This window comes from Stegostoma tigrinum, chromosome 12 (assembly GCF_030684315.1).
Source record: "Stegostoma tigrinum isolate sSteTig4 chromosome 12, sSteTig4.hap1, whole genome shotgun sequence".
NCBI classification, from domain to species: domain Eukaryota; kingdom Metazoa; phylum Chordata; class Chondrichthyes; order Orectolobiformes; family Stegostomatidae; genus Stegostoma; species Stegostoma tigrinum.
In genome coordinates this window covers 45,993,946-46,010,912 of record NC_081365.1, presented here as the reverse complement: position 1 = coordinate 46,010,912, position 16,967 = coordinate 45,993,946, and the positions used below count along the sequence as shown (strand labels likewise).

The 16,967-nt window shown below is 40.2% G+C and overlaps 1 protein-coding gene across 2 annotated transcripts in view; it reads left to right on the top strand.

Annotated features, from left to right (window-relative positions):
- LOC125457070 (uncharacterized) overlaps nucleotides 1-16,967 on the top strand; it is a 97,462-nt gene that overhangs the window by 62,140 nt on the left and 18,355 nt on the right. Inside the window, exons 15-19 of one of the 2 annotated variants that reach the window (XR_009446558.1) lie at nucleotides 1,259-1,291; nucleotides 7,915-8,024; nucleotides 8,398-8,527; nucleotides 11,307-11,397; nucleotides 14,255-14,368. Coding sequence is in view for 1 of the 2 variants with exons in the window: in XM_059650321.1 (XP_059506304.1) it covers nucleotides 1,259-1,291; nucleotides 7,915-8,024; nucleotides 8,398-8,527; nucleotides 11,258-11,397; nucleotides 14,255-14,378 (537 nt within the window). In the remaining variant the exon portion in view is untranslated. Of the gene's footprint in view, nucleotides 1-1,258; nucleotides 1,292-7,914; nucleotides 8,025-8,397; nucleotides 8,528-11,257; nucleotides 11,398-14,254; nucleotides 14,379-16,967 lie in introns of those variants that run through there. The other variant, XM_059650321.1, reaches the window with a different exon arrangement.

Genomic DNA, 16,967 nt, shown 5'->3' with positions numbered 1-16,967 from the left:
TGTATCATGGATTGAATAAATTGAGCCCATGATTTGGCAAATGGTATACACTGTGGTGGTCCCCCCCTTTTTGGAAGAAGTGCTGTAAAGCAAGACCACTGTCTGTCAAAACCATCTCATATACAGTCCGTCTTAAATCCTAGGAATGGTACTATTTATACAACAAAGTCTGGCATAAGTGAATGAGGTAAAAAATGAAAATCCTATGTATGAAAAACAATATGATGACTCAAACCAATTGATGGGTTTTGGACATTCAGCTGTCAAAGTATGTTTGGTTTGAAGTCAGGTTTGTTTTTGTAATAGGCTTCATTAGAACTATCATAATTAATGGAGATTGTGCTCCAAGTGGCAGACTACAAGGAAATGTAACCTTAGGAAAAAGGAGATCCCAGTCATTAGCCAGTTCTTGATTGCTTATTTGCAATGGCAAAACATTTTATAGAAATTCAGGAAATTTACAGTTTAATAATGAGGCTTCTTTTCTAAGACAAAGTGTGCCCACAGTGATGAAGGTTTCTCACTTGTATTAATAAACCATTTAGAAAATATAAGAAAAACACTTAAAAACCAAAAGAACTGTGGATGCTGTAAATCAGTAACAAAAACAAAGTTGCTGGAAAAGCTCAGCAGGTCTGGCAGCATCTGTGGAGGAGAAAACAGAAGTAACGTTTCAGGTCTGGTGACCCTTCCTCAGAACTGGCAGTTCTGAGGAAGGGTCACTGGACCAGAAACGTTAACTCTGTTTTCTCCTTCACAGATGCTGCCAGACCTGCTCAGCTTTTCCAGCAACTTTGTAAGATAAGCCTTTGTTGGCTCTGAAGTTTTGTTCAAAGCAGCTTAAGTTGATAAGTTTAGGTGGGCTGTTTCCATTACACAAATGTCCATGGAATTCTATAACGAAAATATTTTAAAATGAGGGAACAATTTCTCTCTTTGAAATGGGGATTAACTTACGTTCATGTGTTTTGGTCGACTTATTTCCCACCTTTGAACCTTAATTCAACTGAAAGCCACAATTTAACTTGAGTCAGTGATCAACTCGTGAGGATTGAAATGTTGCATTTACACTCAACCATTCTTACTGAGCAAACACATATTTCCTAACATGAAATGAAATGCCTGATATTTTTTCGACAATTAAAAATATTCCCTTTGTTAAAATTCAGTGATTGTTGTATTTGCAATTTACTATCTAGAGTATTAAAATAATAAATTATATTCTGATTAATGAAATATGCTTTGAATTGCATTACAGGAACCTGTTGGAGAGAAGAAAGTGCAGTTTCAGGTATAATAAACATTAACTGCAATAAATTAATTAAATTTAAATAAAACGTTTTGCTTAATAAAAATATATTACCCAATCATTTGTATTATCATTACTGACAATAATTTTGTTACAAGAGGATTGAAACAAGTTCATCTTAGTCATTTGTTCCATTCAATGATGTGTTAGATGGTATCAGCCTGTTAAGGCATGTTTAAATCAATTGTGGCATTTCTTTTTGTGCATATGATTTGTTATTGGTAAAGTCATCAGGAGATTGTGCACAGCACTTGCTATGTTTATCACTGTGTTCCTTTATGGACACCTGTTTTATTTGAATGGCCTGTTTGACAATAGACAATAGGTGCAGGAGTAGGCCATTCGGCTCTTCGAGCCAGCACCACCATTCATTATGATCATGACTGATCATCCACAATCAGTATCCTGTTCCTGCCTTATCCCCATAACCCTTGAGTCCACTATCTTTAAGAGCTCTATCTATCTCTTTCTTGAAAGTATCCAGAGAGTTGGCCTCCACTGCCTTCTGGGGCAGAGCATTCAATGTATCCACCACTCTCTGGGTGAAGAAGTTTTTCCTCAACTGTGTTCTAAATGGCCTACCCCTTATTTTTAAACTGTGTCCTCTGGTTCTGGACTCACCCATCAGCGGAAACATGCTTCCTGCCTCCAGAGTGTCCAATCCCTTAATAATCTTATATGCCTCAATCAGATCCCCTCTCATCCTTCTAAACTCAAGTGTACACAAGCCCAGTCACTCCAATCTTTCAACATGTGATAGTCCCGCCATTCCGGGAATTGACCTCGTGAACCTACGCTGCACTCCCTCCATAGCAAGAATGTCCTTCCTCAAATTTGGAGACCAAAACTGCACACAATACTCCAGGTGCAGTCTCACCAGGGCCCTGTGCAGCTGCAGAAGGACCTCTTTGCTCCTATACTCAATTCCTCTTGTTATGAAGGCCAGCATGCCATTAGCTTTCTTCACTGCCTGCTGTACCTGCATGCTTGCTTTCATTGACTGATGTACAAGAACACCTAGATCTTGTTGTACTTCCCCTTTACCTAACTTGACTCCATTAAGATAGTAATCTGCCTTCCTGTTCTTGCCACCAAAGTGTATATCCACACATTTATCCACATTAAACTGCATCTACCATGCATCCGTCCACTCACCTAGCCTGTCCAAGTCACCCTGTATTCTCATAACATGCTTCTCACATTTCACAATGCCACCCAACTTTGGGTCATCAGCAAATTTGCTAATATTACTTTTAATGCCTTCATCTATATCATTAATATATATCGTAAACAGCTGCGGTCCCAGCACCAAACCTTGTGGTACCCCACTGGTCACTGCCTGCCATTCCGAAAGGGACCCATTTATCACTACTCTTTGCTTCCTGTCAGCCAGTCAATTTTCAATCCAACTCAGTATTTTGCCCCTAATACCATGTGCCCTAATTTTGTTCACCAATCTCCTATGTGGGACTTTATCAAAGGCTTTCTGAAAGTCCCGGTATACTGCATCCACTGGTTCTCCCTTATCCATCTTCATAGATACATCCTCAAAAAATTACAGAAGATTAGTCAAGCACGATTTCCCCTTCGTAAATCCATGCTGACTCTGACCTATTCTGTTACTGCTATCCAAATGAGTCGCAATTTCATCTTTTATAATTGACTCCAGCATCTTTCCCACCACTGACGTCAGGCTAACCGGTCTATAATTTCCTGTTTTCTCTCTCCCTCCTTTCTTGAAAAGTGGGACAACACTTCCCACCCTCTAATCCGCAGGAACTGATCCTGAATCTATTGAACCTTGGAAAATAATTACCAATGCATCCACGATTTCTAGAGCCACCTCCTTAAGTACCCTGGGATGCAGACTATCAGGTCCCGGGCACTTATCGGCCTTCAGACCTAACAGTCTATCCAACACCATTTCCTGCCTAATATAAATTCCCTTCAGTTCATCCATTACCCCAGGTCCTTCAGCCACTATTACATCTGGGAGATTGCTTGTGTCTCCCTAGTGAAGACAGATCCAAAGTACCTATTCAACTCTTCTGCCATTTCCTTGTTCCCCAGAACAAATTCACCTGCTTCTGACTTCAAGGGCCCAATTTTAGTCTTAAACATTTTTTTTTCTTTTCACATACCTAAAAAAAGCTTTTACTATCCTCCTTTATATTTTTGGTCAGTTTTCCTTCATCGTTCATTTTTTCTCTGTGTATTGCCTTTTTAGTTAGCTGCTGTTGCTCTTTAAAAGCTTCCCAGTCCTCTGGCTTCCCACTCATCTTTGCTACGTTATACTTCTTCTCTTTTATCTTTATACAGTCCTTAACTTCCCTCGTCAGCCACGGCCGCCCCTTCCCCCCCTTAGGATCTTTCTTCCTCTTTGGAATGAACTGATCCTGCACCTTCTGCATTATATCCAGAAATACCTGCCATTGTTGTTCCACTGCCATCCCTGCGAGGGTATTGAACCATAGAACTTTGGCCAGCTCCTCCCTCATAGCTCCACAGTTCCCTTTATTCAACTGCAATACTGACACTTCCGATTCTCCCTTCTCCCTCTCAAACTGCAGATTAAAACTTATCATATTATAGTCACTACCTCCTAACGGCTCCTTTACTTTGAGGCCCCTGATCAAATCCGGTTCATTGCACAACACCAGATCCAGAATTGCCTCCTCCCTGGTAGGCTCCAGTACAAGCTGTTCTAAGAATCTATCTTGGAGGCACTCCACAAACTCCCTTTCTTGGGGCCCAGTACCATCCTGATTCTCCCAGTCTAACTGCATGTTGAAATCTCCCATAACAACTGTAGTGATCCCTTTGCGACAGGCCAATTTCAACTCCTGATTCAACTTACACCCTACACCCTGACTACTGTTTGGGGGGCCTGTAGATAACTCCCGTTAGGGTCTTTCTACCCTTAGAATTTCTCAGCTCTATCCATACTGACTCTACATCTCCTGACTCTATGTCCCCCCTCGCAAGGGACTGAATATCATTCCTCACCAACAGGGCCACCCCACCCCCTCTGCCCACCAGTCTGTCCTTTCGATAGCACGTATAGCCTTGAATATTCATTTCCCAGGCCCTGTCCACTTGAAGCCATGTCTCAGTTGTCCCCACAACATCATACTTGCCAACTTCCAACTGAGCCTCAAGCTCATCCACCTTGTTTCTTATGCTTTGTGCATTCATATATAATATTTTTAATTTGTTTCTCGCCTCCCCCTTCCTATCAATTACTATTTCACTTGGCCCGACTGTACGATCCCTTCTTGAGTTTTCTGCTCTGTTGATTCTGTTGTCCTTCTTAACTTCTCTTATTCTCACTTTCCCATTAACTTGTTTCTTAAATTTCCAGTTTGGCCCCTCCCCCCATTACTTAGTTTAAACACACCTGTGTTGCAGTGGCAAACCTGCCTGCAAGAATGCATCTTTATTCTGGACTCTCTGTAGGGTCAAGCTTCTTACAGCTGATATTTACCAATTTCTTCTTCACCACAGTTACCGTGGTAGACTGACCGCACAACACAGGAGCATAACTTAATGGTATTGACTGGAAGATTCCCAGTTATTGATTTTTATTAATGTTCATACATTTTCTGGTGAATGCCAATTTAGCAAAAACAGGATTCTTGGGATCAAAGAGCAAATGTTGCTCTGGTATTCTTGTATTAATTGATAGGATGCAGTGTTGAAAACCTATTGTACATAATTACATTGCGTGGGATTTATTTTCTGAAACAGTCTGGACACCCCAAAAAGAATTAAAGCTTTGACAATTTATTTTTGATATTTGGCATATTTTGGATGTTTTCCATTTATGCACAAAGACTTAAGGTAAATATATTATTTAGAATAAGAGAATATGCCCCACCAGTCAGAATGGAAAATGCTGCTATAATAAATTATATTCATTGTGATAAAACAATGTTTACAAATTATATACACACCGCTTGATTCTTATTTGAAGTTGTTACTTGATCTACCACTGTATTTTTTAAACCTACAAATTACTATTGGTGTTAATTTTGCATGTTATTCCTCTGGACACTGGTCCCAGAATGAATCACTATAATGTAACAGTCTTATATTAAAATAGCTTCTCATTGCAATAACTGTCACAGAGCCTTATGATCTTCATCATAGGGCTGTACACATCAGCTTGACATTTTGCTGCTATTTGCTATTCTGTGCTTTCTGAGCTGGCATCTGATGTGTTCTTCAGATCCCAAAGGGAAGAGGTGATCCATTTAGGTCCACAGCTTGATATGTGTCGTGTTCGAGAGGAACAGTGGTGTTCTATTGTCACTTCCTTTCATGCTCTGTGCCTTCATTAATCTGAAATCTTCAAACTTGCATTTCCAGCAAAATTATACATAATCTATGCTGAATTCTTTTAAATGAGCTGTTTGGCTTTCAAAGGGATCTGATGTGGCCAAGGGCTAAATCATGAATCAAACACCTAGATTAAGGAATAAGAAAGCATAATCAATTTACAGGTTACAAACCTCTAATTATACATTTAACAGTGATTTGGGATTTCTTTTCAACTTGATTCAATATTATTTAAGTTTCTGAAAAGAACTGTATGAATCACACATGAATGCCTGTTAATTATAGCTTGAAAGAGGATTATATTTAGTGGATCAGACTGTCAGCAATTCCACTACATCACTGTCATGGTGGTGAAGCAGAAATTGGAAAACAACAGTGAAAAGAAAATCTGGCACTGCTGACAGTTCAGAAGAATTAGTCCAGAGGAGGCAATTTAAATAAAACATTTTGCACATCCTGGTCGCAATCCAAAAGCCAATGATGGAATACTGCAATTGGACAAAGCCAGCAGAGCTGACTAAAACTAGTGGAGAGTGAGCTGTTTGGTGATACAAGCTGCACAGTTGTCTAATGATCCTCTCAGGAACCCACAACCCTTGCTGAGTAGACCATTGAATTCCTAAAGCAATTATTCCACAGTTTGAAAAAGTCTGGTGACAGCCTTCAATGCAGCCCATGGTCGGTGGTTTGCTCTACTCTGTTTGTTTATCTTAAACTATCACAATACATGAAGTGACCACTGAAGAAGTATCATCAGTAAGCTGAGATAACACCAATGGCATTTAAGATGGTAAGGAGACAAGTGCCCCATAGCTCTTCAGCAGCATCACATTGAAGTGTGATTTAGATGAACAATCCCTGTGCTCCTGTTCACTACCTGTTCCAGTGCTACTAGCTTCTAACAGACATATGTAAAAAGAAGAAGTCATCAGGTACAGGCATTTGGATGAATTAGTTAAAATAATATTTGGTGTTGAATACATGAATACGAACAGAAGGCATAGCAAAATGTCCCATAGTGAATGAAAAATGGCAAATAAAAACTTACAATCATAGAATCCCTACAGTGCAGAAAGAGGCCATTTGGACGATCAAGTCTGCACCCTTTAAGGAGCATTCCACACAGACCCAGATACACATCTGCACATGCACTGATACACAAAGAAATCCAAAAGTTGTGTCAGAGATCTGTTGTTCCTCTGTATGCTATTACAATCTTCATTGATAAAATATAATTTACTGAAATTCTATGAACATATTTACCAAATGATTGGGTTGGGGTTGCTGCATTTAAGAATAAGTTGATTGTTTATTGAGTGATAAAGTCTTAGTCCTAACAGCAAGTAGGTTTTGGTAGCAAGGGCAGCATTTGTTGCCCCATCCCTAATTAACCTTGAACTGAGTGACATTTCAGAGTTATTCACATTACTACAGTTCTAGAGTCACATGGTGACCTGACCAGGAAAGGAGAGCAGAATTTTGTCCCTGAAAGCTTGTGAACCAAATGGATTTTACAACAATCAGTGAAAGACTCATTGCCATCATTACCAAGACTGCGTTCCAAGACTTGTATTCCATAATGCATTTATTGAATTGAAATTCCACCAGATGCCATGAAAATATATCAATCCGTGTCTCTGATTATTAGCCTGGGCTTCTGGGTTACTAATCCAAAGACATTACTATAAAACCACTTTTGAACAATCTCTCTGAGCCTGAAAATTCTACGCGCTTAGTGTGCTTATTCCTCCAAAAGAAAATAAATGCCGTAGATTTTTTTAAAAATTATATAAATATATATTATATATATTAAATGTATGTATAAAGTATGTATACTCATATATAGTTTATACATATATATGTTAATTTGTGTGTGTGTGTGTTTGGCTTTGTATCTTATCTACCTGCCTTAATCTCATAAACACATATTAATTAAATATGTGTTTCCTATTCTTCCTGGTTTGCAATCTGTGTGAATTAGTGAGTTGGCTTGAAGAGCCTCACTGTTGCATGTCCTGTTCACAGACATCCTAGATGTCCTATAGATAGAATACAATTGGTCTGACACCGAATTAGTGGAAATGCATGTTGTGACTCTACTTATGCATCTGTTTCTGCTATAGTTGTGTTGGTATCACAGACTAATATCCTTATGTACCAACATGCTAGGTGAATGGCAAAAGCGATACCATGTATGAATAAGCTTATGTCTGTTACGGAAAGATTTCAGAATGTTACAAAACTATTCTTAATCATTTATTTTATAGCTCCAAGCATACAAAGGAGTGGACTTTCAGGGAGAAAGTGTTGAATTTGTAACTGAAATACCCAGTTTACCAAATTTACAACTAAATTCATTTAAAGTTCTTCAAGGATGGTAGGAGTACAAAATTATTTTCTTTATTATTACCTGTCTATACAAATGCATAATTTTAGGAATCTGCATCAACCATTTTTGACCTTACTTTTCTAAAATAATTTTCCACTTGGTGATAAAATGCATGCTTAATACATGTTTTGTGCAATTGCTTTCTGAAGCCCTCTTAATGGAGAATCAAGGGGACAATGTGTTTATAAAGGTTTATGTTTTTGCTACACATAAGAGAACAGTTTTCCAGAGAATTTTTTTTACATAAATTTGTAGTATTAGCAACATCTCCAAAATTGTTATTAGCATTGCAATATAAAACAAAGTAAACTGAAAGCATCTTGTGATATACTTAGGCTTTTTCTTTTTTTTGCCTTTCCAGCTGGGTCTTGTACGATGAAAAAGAGTACAGGGGCCACCAATACGTGTTGGAGGAAGGACAGTACCCAGACCTTGAATCTTTGGGATGTCTGTCAGCCAAACCAATTCAATCTCTGAAGCCCATCAGAAATGTAAGTTTTTGGTATCTCTGGAGTACAAATCAACATTTGCATCAGTGTAATTGTCTTACAATCAACCTAACTGTCCACTGATCATTCTGCTATGGATCCCTGAAATTATATCGCCCGTCTTTCTGAGAAGGCAAAACAACCTACTGCCTCTGAATCATTCTTGAAAGCAATTCAAGTTCCCTCTCAACAGCATAAACCCTTTATTTCAACTTCCCTTTTTCTTCTATAAATACCTTTGAAACCACTGTAAGGCACATGGATTTTTCAATCCAAGATGGGCACCTTCTGCTAAACTGCTTCGGCTTGCTTAAGTCATGACTCTCACGCTCACCATCTCCCATGTCTCATTTTCTTAATGTGCAACTTTCTGTATTTTCTCTCTTATTTCGTGTTAAGTGAACTCATCAGGCAGTTGTGTCACTACACAATTCCCTTGGTTCCATTCCATCAAACTGCTTAGGCATAACACACAGGACATTCTCCCCTTAGAGCTATTTTCTGTCGGTAGCCAACAATTCCTCTTCCAGGTGATTAGTGTTTGCAAACTGGTGTCATGAGGTTAGCCAATTACTCTCCCTTTTAGTGTAATTTGTCCCTTTTGTTTTGCTTTTCAAGGTTAACAATTATAGCTAAGCATCAAATGCGTCCGACTTCCTCTACAGAACCTTTCCCATTAAATGCACTGCTCTTCTGGATTTTCAGACTTTCAGAATATTAATTGTTCATAGTTTTACTACCAGAAATGAATTTAGAAGTATCACAAGATATTAGGTATCTCATTCTTCTAAGCTTTTAGTGTAAAACCTATGTACTTGCTTTTCTACACGTGTCTCCAGGGCTGCAGAATGTACACATTATCAATTTGTGGCATGCACAAAATGCCAAACTTGGGGCTGTGGATTTGTAGCATGAATCAGAGATTATTTTCCCTATCATACTATCTCTTGAAATCAGTTCTACAAGCCTCTGCAGTAGCAAGTGCAAGATGACATTTAAATTACCCCTTATTGCCTTTGGCCAATTCTGAAAGACAATAGAACTTTTCCATTTTAAAGGATATTTTCCTTTGATTAGTCAGTACGTGAGATATTTATCAGTGTGCTGTGGACATTTGGACTTGTGCCTCAGCCTTAAACAACCAACAAGAGCAGCAGCAACAGAGTAGACTGGGATGAATGGAGGTCTAGCAGGCATGATGTTTCACTTAGTGGTTATGGCTGAGTAGAATATTGTTCAGCTGATAAATGCTATCAACATTTTGTACAAGTGCCCATTGAACTAGTTAGTATTAGCAGTAAAGATATAATGAAAAAGACAGGCAGACTAAGCAACAACGTACATTCAACAACTCGGTCAAGACATAATGGGACAAAAATAAAACCTATCTAATACTGATCCTCAGGTTAACTGATAGCATGATGACTGATTGTTTAATAGTACATTAATAGTGGCAATACAAAGTTTGCATTTAATTCAGCACCTCAAAATTCTTGAGAATTCTGCTACGACCAATATCATGAGTAGCCTGGATTTTCCACTTAGCATTATGATGACCATATGTAATGTCATTCGACTAGTAAGTTAACGCTGGGTTAATGCGTTGTGGATATAGGTTCAAATCCCACTATGGTAGATAGTGAAGTTGGATTTTAACTAATAGGGGCTGAATAAGACCGTGTAACCATTGCTAGCTGTTGTAAAGACTAATCTCTTCATGAAGAAAACCTGTCATCCTTATCTGGTCATGTGACTCCAGATCCACAGTAATGTTGTTAATTTTCACATGCCCTCTGAAATGTCCCAAAAACCACATAGTTCAAGGGCAATTAAGGATGCACTCTAATTGCCACCCCTACCAGGGGCATTCACGCCCCATGAGCAAATAACCAATTCCCTTTTCCCATGAGTATCACCATTCTTACACTAACTAACAACTATGGTCATATTTAAAATGTGAACATCAGGAATTCGCAAGCACTAAAGAATGAATGTAGTTTGATCTGAAATGACCAGCAATTCCTCTGGAAACATTTAGTTAGCTGGTTTTTTCATTGAAAATACCCTGCCTTTTAGTCTGTGGAAGGTGAAACCAATGGGATGGGATAAGCTGATCAGGTAGCATGGTAAATGCACAGGCACCATCTTTATACGGGAATATAGGCTATGAAACTGCTTAAAATCTCCACCAATCTTCAACTACAATTGTGGCAGGAAAGCAGCAGCAAGTCAACAACTTATATTTATATAGAGCTTTTAATATTTTTCTTTAATGGGATATGTGCATCATTGGCAAGTGCAGCATTGGGTGCCTATTCCTGATTAGCCTTGAACTGAAGGCTATTCTCTTGTAAGACCCTGACAATGGGAATCCATTGAATGGATTCAATGCTATTTCAAAATGTTACCTACCTTTCAGAGTTCCCTTACTACAAGTGCCACCATGAGCATTGGCAGCTCCAAGCATTGACACATCAGAGGCCTAGAAACAACAAGGGACTGCAGGCCTATAGGCAAGTAAAAGGTGACGGAAAACATGGAGAGGGTTTTGAAGGAGAGAGAAGGCAGAGGGTGCATCAGAAGCAAAAGAAGGACATGACTTCCACCATCTCACCTTTCTCAATGCTGCATCTCTACTTAGTCACTATGAAAAGCTGTATTATTATTTAATGATATCGGGTATGCTTACAATAAAAATCTGTTGTGTGATCCTGTTGTTATTTCTTGTTTTAGGATTTTTCTATGCCTTCCATCAGCTTATTTAGCCTTTATTCATTTGAAGGTCAAGAGCTGATTCTTACAGGAGGCAGTAATTACTGGAAGGACAAAGGTTTTTACCAAATGCCAAAATCAGTCAAGGTGAACAGTGGAATGTAAGTAGGCATAAATCACTGAATGTCTGATATTCTGTTGTTTAGAAAATATATTTATTTCTGTACTAGGTTGAAGAAGCCCAGAGAATGTAATTGATTCTGGGTTAGTTAATACCATTAAAAAAAGCTGCCATGATATCTGTGAAGTGGAAGGATTTGGAGGTTTCAGAACTGCTAGGATAAATTAATTAAGGCCATATTCCAAGAACAAGCTGGCTCACTTAGATCTACAGTTTCCTTTAGGCAGCATTCAACTCAAGTGCAACTCTGTACCAATAATGCAGCATCTCTGCCTAACATAGCATTGTTTGATTTTTTATTATTATGGGAAATAAAGGAGAGAATTCAATGATCCTTAAAAAATTAGAGAGAAAAAGACAGGAGGTGGTAATAGGTATTCAGAAGAATGTGAATTGCCTCAGGATGAAATGGGCTTGACAGCCAATTACCATTTCTTGCTCCTGCAATTTCAAGTTCCGTATGCATCCTTGAACTAAACTAAACCAGGCTAATGTAAAACAGGCTTATACAGATAAAATTATTGATCTCATGACCCCAGAGTAGAGCTGTGCTTGGACTGGATAAAAATTGGATTTAGGGCAAAATTACAATAAGCCAATTCTGGGCCCTACATTTCCTTTAGGCACATCTTCCCCTTGAACATTGATTGTAAATAACACATGGATAAAATTATAAAATGAAAAAACATTGTTTTCTTTTTGCTCATAACTATAACTCACAACTACTTTTCTGTGTAAATCAATCTGTTTATTACTGTTTCAGTCATGTATAAGTGGACAGCTGTTAATGAAATTAACAATTCATTTAGTTGAGCTCTCTTATCTAATCTAACAGCCAAATAGAAAATTTTAAGGCCATAACAAGTGGGTTGAATTATTAAAGTGTCATCCTTGATAAAGTTCAATGATGATACGTAGAAATGGACCTGAAGTTAATCAATGGTAGCCTTTAAAAGAGTACAAGCCACAAATTTTGTAGCGGTAAAATGCAATGATGAAAATACAAGAAGGAAGTGAAGCAAAAGAATAGTCAATGAAGTGATAAACATTTTGTGTTTGGCAATTGAGCACACATTTCCCAAGTTTTTCTTGAACTGGTGTAAGATTCTTTCACTCTTCCAGGAGATTGCATAGCTGTAGTATGAGGGGCAGCTGTGGATCGTGATGTAGCATAGTAACATCACCACAGTACAGGACAGTGTGGATAGACTAACTGGTCATTTCTTAGCTTCCATTGCCATATGTGATTCAAATTCTGCCCTGAGATCTTTCAACTACTGTTGAGGAATCTTGTTATAATGCCTCATCCTTTGCATCAAAAAGTACAATGCTCCCCCAGTATTTGAACTTTCAGTTCATCTTCAGTCCCTGCTTAGATTGGAATCGGGACGGAAAACTCAACAATGACTGGAGTCGCACTCATCCTGAGTATGAGAAGAATTGCACTGATTACCAATTAAAGGCTGCCAGCCAGACTTATTGTTTGCCATACTTGGCGTGTGCTGGAAGCAACACACAGGGTCATGTTCTTTGCAGGAACGCAGTGAGCCTCTTTCAATTCAACAAAGTTGGTGACAGCCTTTCTCTGGTTCATTTCTTAGAAAATACCTCAACCAATCAGAGTCAACTTTTCTGATTCAAAATTTATACAGGGCCTGGCAGTTAATTCGTGTGTTCCCCGTAGCAACAGGTCAACCAACCACTTGCCAACCAATCAGCACTCACCTCTCATTATAAATTTAAGTGCAAATTTGTCTGCCTTGACATGAATTGTTCTGATGAATGCAAGCCAAAAAGCTTCAAGAACATGTGTCTTTTTTCAACAATATGCATTGAGGTAATAGTTCTTTTACATGGATCTACTTACATTAATCCCATCCCTTGCTTTTCTGCTGTATCTATTTAAATTCTTACGTTAAAAGTGGCATTTGTGTCAAAAGTTGATGGTTTTTCTGTTTAGAACCAGCAACCAAAAAAGGAGAAATGGCAATGAAAGGATGAAAAATGTTATAAGATACATGTAAAACAACAAATCAACTTAAAGGCACAGAAAATGACAAATGCTGGAGATCACAATGGGTCAGACAGTGTCCATGGAGAGAAAGCAAGCTAATGTTTCGAGTCTAGTTGACTCTTCTTCACAGCAGAGAGGCACACTTTGCTCCTTGCCTTCTTACATAACTAACATGTAACTTTGTGAATTTACAAAAATCAACTGTTTTACAAATATTTGTTCTATCAAAATTCTGTTTCATACTTGTAGTATATTTAAAATTCAAACTGGGAAATATTATATGGAAGTAGTAATAAAGTCACCATTGTCGTATTAGCAGCAGTCAACTGGACTGAATTTAACCTGAGGATAATCCACCTCAGGCAAGGGGCAAGGTTGAGAAGAGGGAATGATTGTTGTAACCTCAGCTTGTACCAGAATTGAACTCATGCTTTTGGTATCACTTGTCATTGCAAACCAGCTATCCAGCCAACTGAGCTAACTGGATTTTTTTTATATAACTTCACGAACCTCAGTCCTAATACCTAATAGTTGAACCATTTCATTGCAAGTAAACCACTATTTAATCTGGAATGATCACAAGGGAACTGAATAAACTTCCAATTGCATGTTTATTTGAAATCAATGCCAAATTAAAATGCTTCTACTGTGCACCTTGGGACAAACATTCTTGAGAAGTAAATTCACATTGACAAATTGGCAATAATACAAGGGAACATCTAACATGAAATGAATTCAGTATTACCATTAAACAAATCAAGCAAATGAATAATCCAGCTCTCAGTTTACAATTCCTCATAATGTGTTTTCTGTTTATTGTTAGATGGGTAGCCTATGACCATGCCAACTTCAGAGGAAGACAATTTCTCTTGGAATGCTCTGAAATCACTGATTGGAATGAATTCAGCAAAGGAAGGGCAATCGGTTCACTTCATCCACTTGAACATGTAAGTTATTAAGCTGTTGTAATTGAAAACAATATGAGAACCATCAGTGTCATGACTCTGTATCTCATATTCTGATAAGGCCAACATTTATTGTCCATCCCTAACTACTGTCAGACTGAGCGGCCTGGCAGGCCTTTTCAGAGAGCAGTTAAGAGCCACCCACATTACAGTGGATCTAAAGTCACATATAATCCAGATCAGGTAAGGATGGCACTAATGAAAATTAATGAACCAAATAGAACTCCAGGACTTCCAATTCCCTGGCCCCCAACACCTCATCTTCACCATGGACGTCCAGTCCCTATACACCTGTATTCAGCATGCAGATGGCCTCAAGGCCCTCCGCTTCTTCCTGTCCCGCAGGCCCGACCAGTCCCCCTCCACCAACACTCTCACCCGCCTAGCCGAACTCGTCCTCACCCTCAACAACTTCTCTTTTGACTCCTCCCACTTCCTACAGACAAAGGGGGTGGCCATGGGCACCCGCATGGGCCCCAGCTATGCCTGCCTCTTTGTAGGTTACATGGAACAGTCCCTCTTCCGCACCTACACAGGCCCCAAACCCCACCTCTTCCTCCGGTACATTGATGAATGTATCGGCGCAGCCTCTTGCTCCCCAGAGGAGCTCGAACAGTTCATCCACTTCACCAACACCTTCCACCCCAACCTTCAGTTCACCTGGGCCATCTCCAGCACATCCCTCACCTTCCTGGATCTCTCAGTCTCCATCTCAGGCAACCAGCTTGGAATGGATGTCCATTTCAAGCCCACCGACTCCCACAGCTACCTAGAATACACCTCCTCCCACCCACCCTCCTGCAAAAATTCCATCCCCTATTCCCAAATCCTCCACCTCCGCTGCATCTGCTCCCAGGATGAGGCATTCCACTCCCACACATCCCAGATGTCCAAGTTCTTCAAGGACCGCAACTTCCCCCGACTGTGGTCGAGAACGCCCTTGACCGCGTTTCCTGCAACACATCCCTCACACGCCGCCCCCGCCACAACCGCCCAAAGAGGATCCCCCTCGTTCTCACACACCACCCCACCAACCTCCGGATACAACGCATCATCCTCCGACACTTCCGCCATCTACAATCCGACCCCACCACCCAAGACATTTTTCCATCCCCATCCTTGTCTGCTTTCCGGAGAGACCACTCTCTCCGTGACTCCCTTGTTTGCTCCACACTGCTCTCCAACCCCACCACACCCGGCACCTTCCCCTGCAACCGCAGGAAGTGCTACGCTTGCCCCTACACCTCCTCCCTCACCCCATCCCAGGCCCCAAGATGACTTTCCATATTAAGCAGAGTCTCACCTGCACATCTGCCATTGTAGTATACTGTATCCATTGTACCCGGTGTGGCTTCCTCTACATTGGGGAAACCAAGCGGAGGCTTGGGGACCGCTTTGCAGAACACCTCCGCTCGGTTCGCAATAAACAACTGCACCTCCCAGTCGCGAACCATTTTAACTCCCCCTCCCATTCTTTAGATGACATGTCCATCATGGGCCTCCTGCAATGCCACAATGATGCCACCCGAAGGTTGTAGGAACAGCAACTCATATTCTGCTTGGGAACCCTGCAGCCCAATGGTACCAATGTGGACTTCACCAGCTTCAAAATCTCCCCTTCCCCCACCGCATCCCAAAACCAGCCCAGTTCGTCCCCTCCCCCCCCCCCCACTGCACCACACAACCAGCCCAGCTCTTCCCCTCCACTACCTCCCCACCTATACTCTCTTCTCCACCTATCCTCTTTTCTCTATCTTCGGTCTGCCTCCCCCTCTCTCCCTATTTATTCCAGAACCCTCACCCCATCTCCCTCTCTGATGAAGGGTCTAGGCCCGAAACGTCAGCTTTTGTGCTCCTGAGATGCTGCTGGGCCTGCTGTGTTCATCCAGCTTCACACTTTATTATCGTACATTACCACAATGATGTCATTTCGCATTTATTGCATGCTTTTCCAAACCTTACCTCAGAATTTTGTACTTCCAATTCTTCATCTGAATTAAACAATGTTTCCCAAAGATTGTGGCTGTCTCCTGCTTTTGAAGTTGGATAAATCAGACCTTCTCTGCCTTTACTTTTTTAAAACTGGTCTACTAAGTGTGGATGATTACCAAATCTTGCAACAGGAAATGTACACTGGAGTTGCATGATGGGAGCACGTGGAAGACTTGATGCAGTTGACTCCATGGAAATAGCCTGGGAAATTGAAACAGGTGAAATTACCTGGGATTTGGAACCCTTCTAAAAAGGCCCCAGATCTAAGTTAGAATCAGAGATCTCCAATGGTTCTGACAGCAATAGGAACTGGACAGGTGTGGCAGCTTCTGTGGAGAGAGAAACAGAATTAACATTTCAAGTCCAGATAACTCTTCTTTGGAATTGAAGAGGCTGGAAAACTGAGTTTTATGTAATACAAAAATCAGGGAGGAGGAATATAGGGAAGAGATGGCCAGGGTGCCCAGAGCAAAAGACAAAGAGAGCGGTAATGGGAGTAGAGAAGTGATGGAAATGGTTCGAATGGTTGATTTTACCATTTTCTGAGAGCAAAACCATGCAGACAAGGCATTGAGGGGG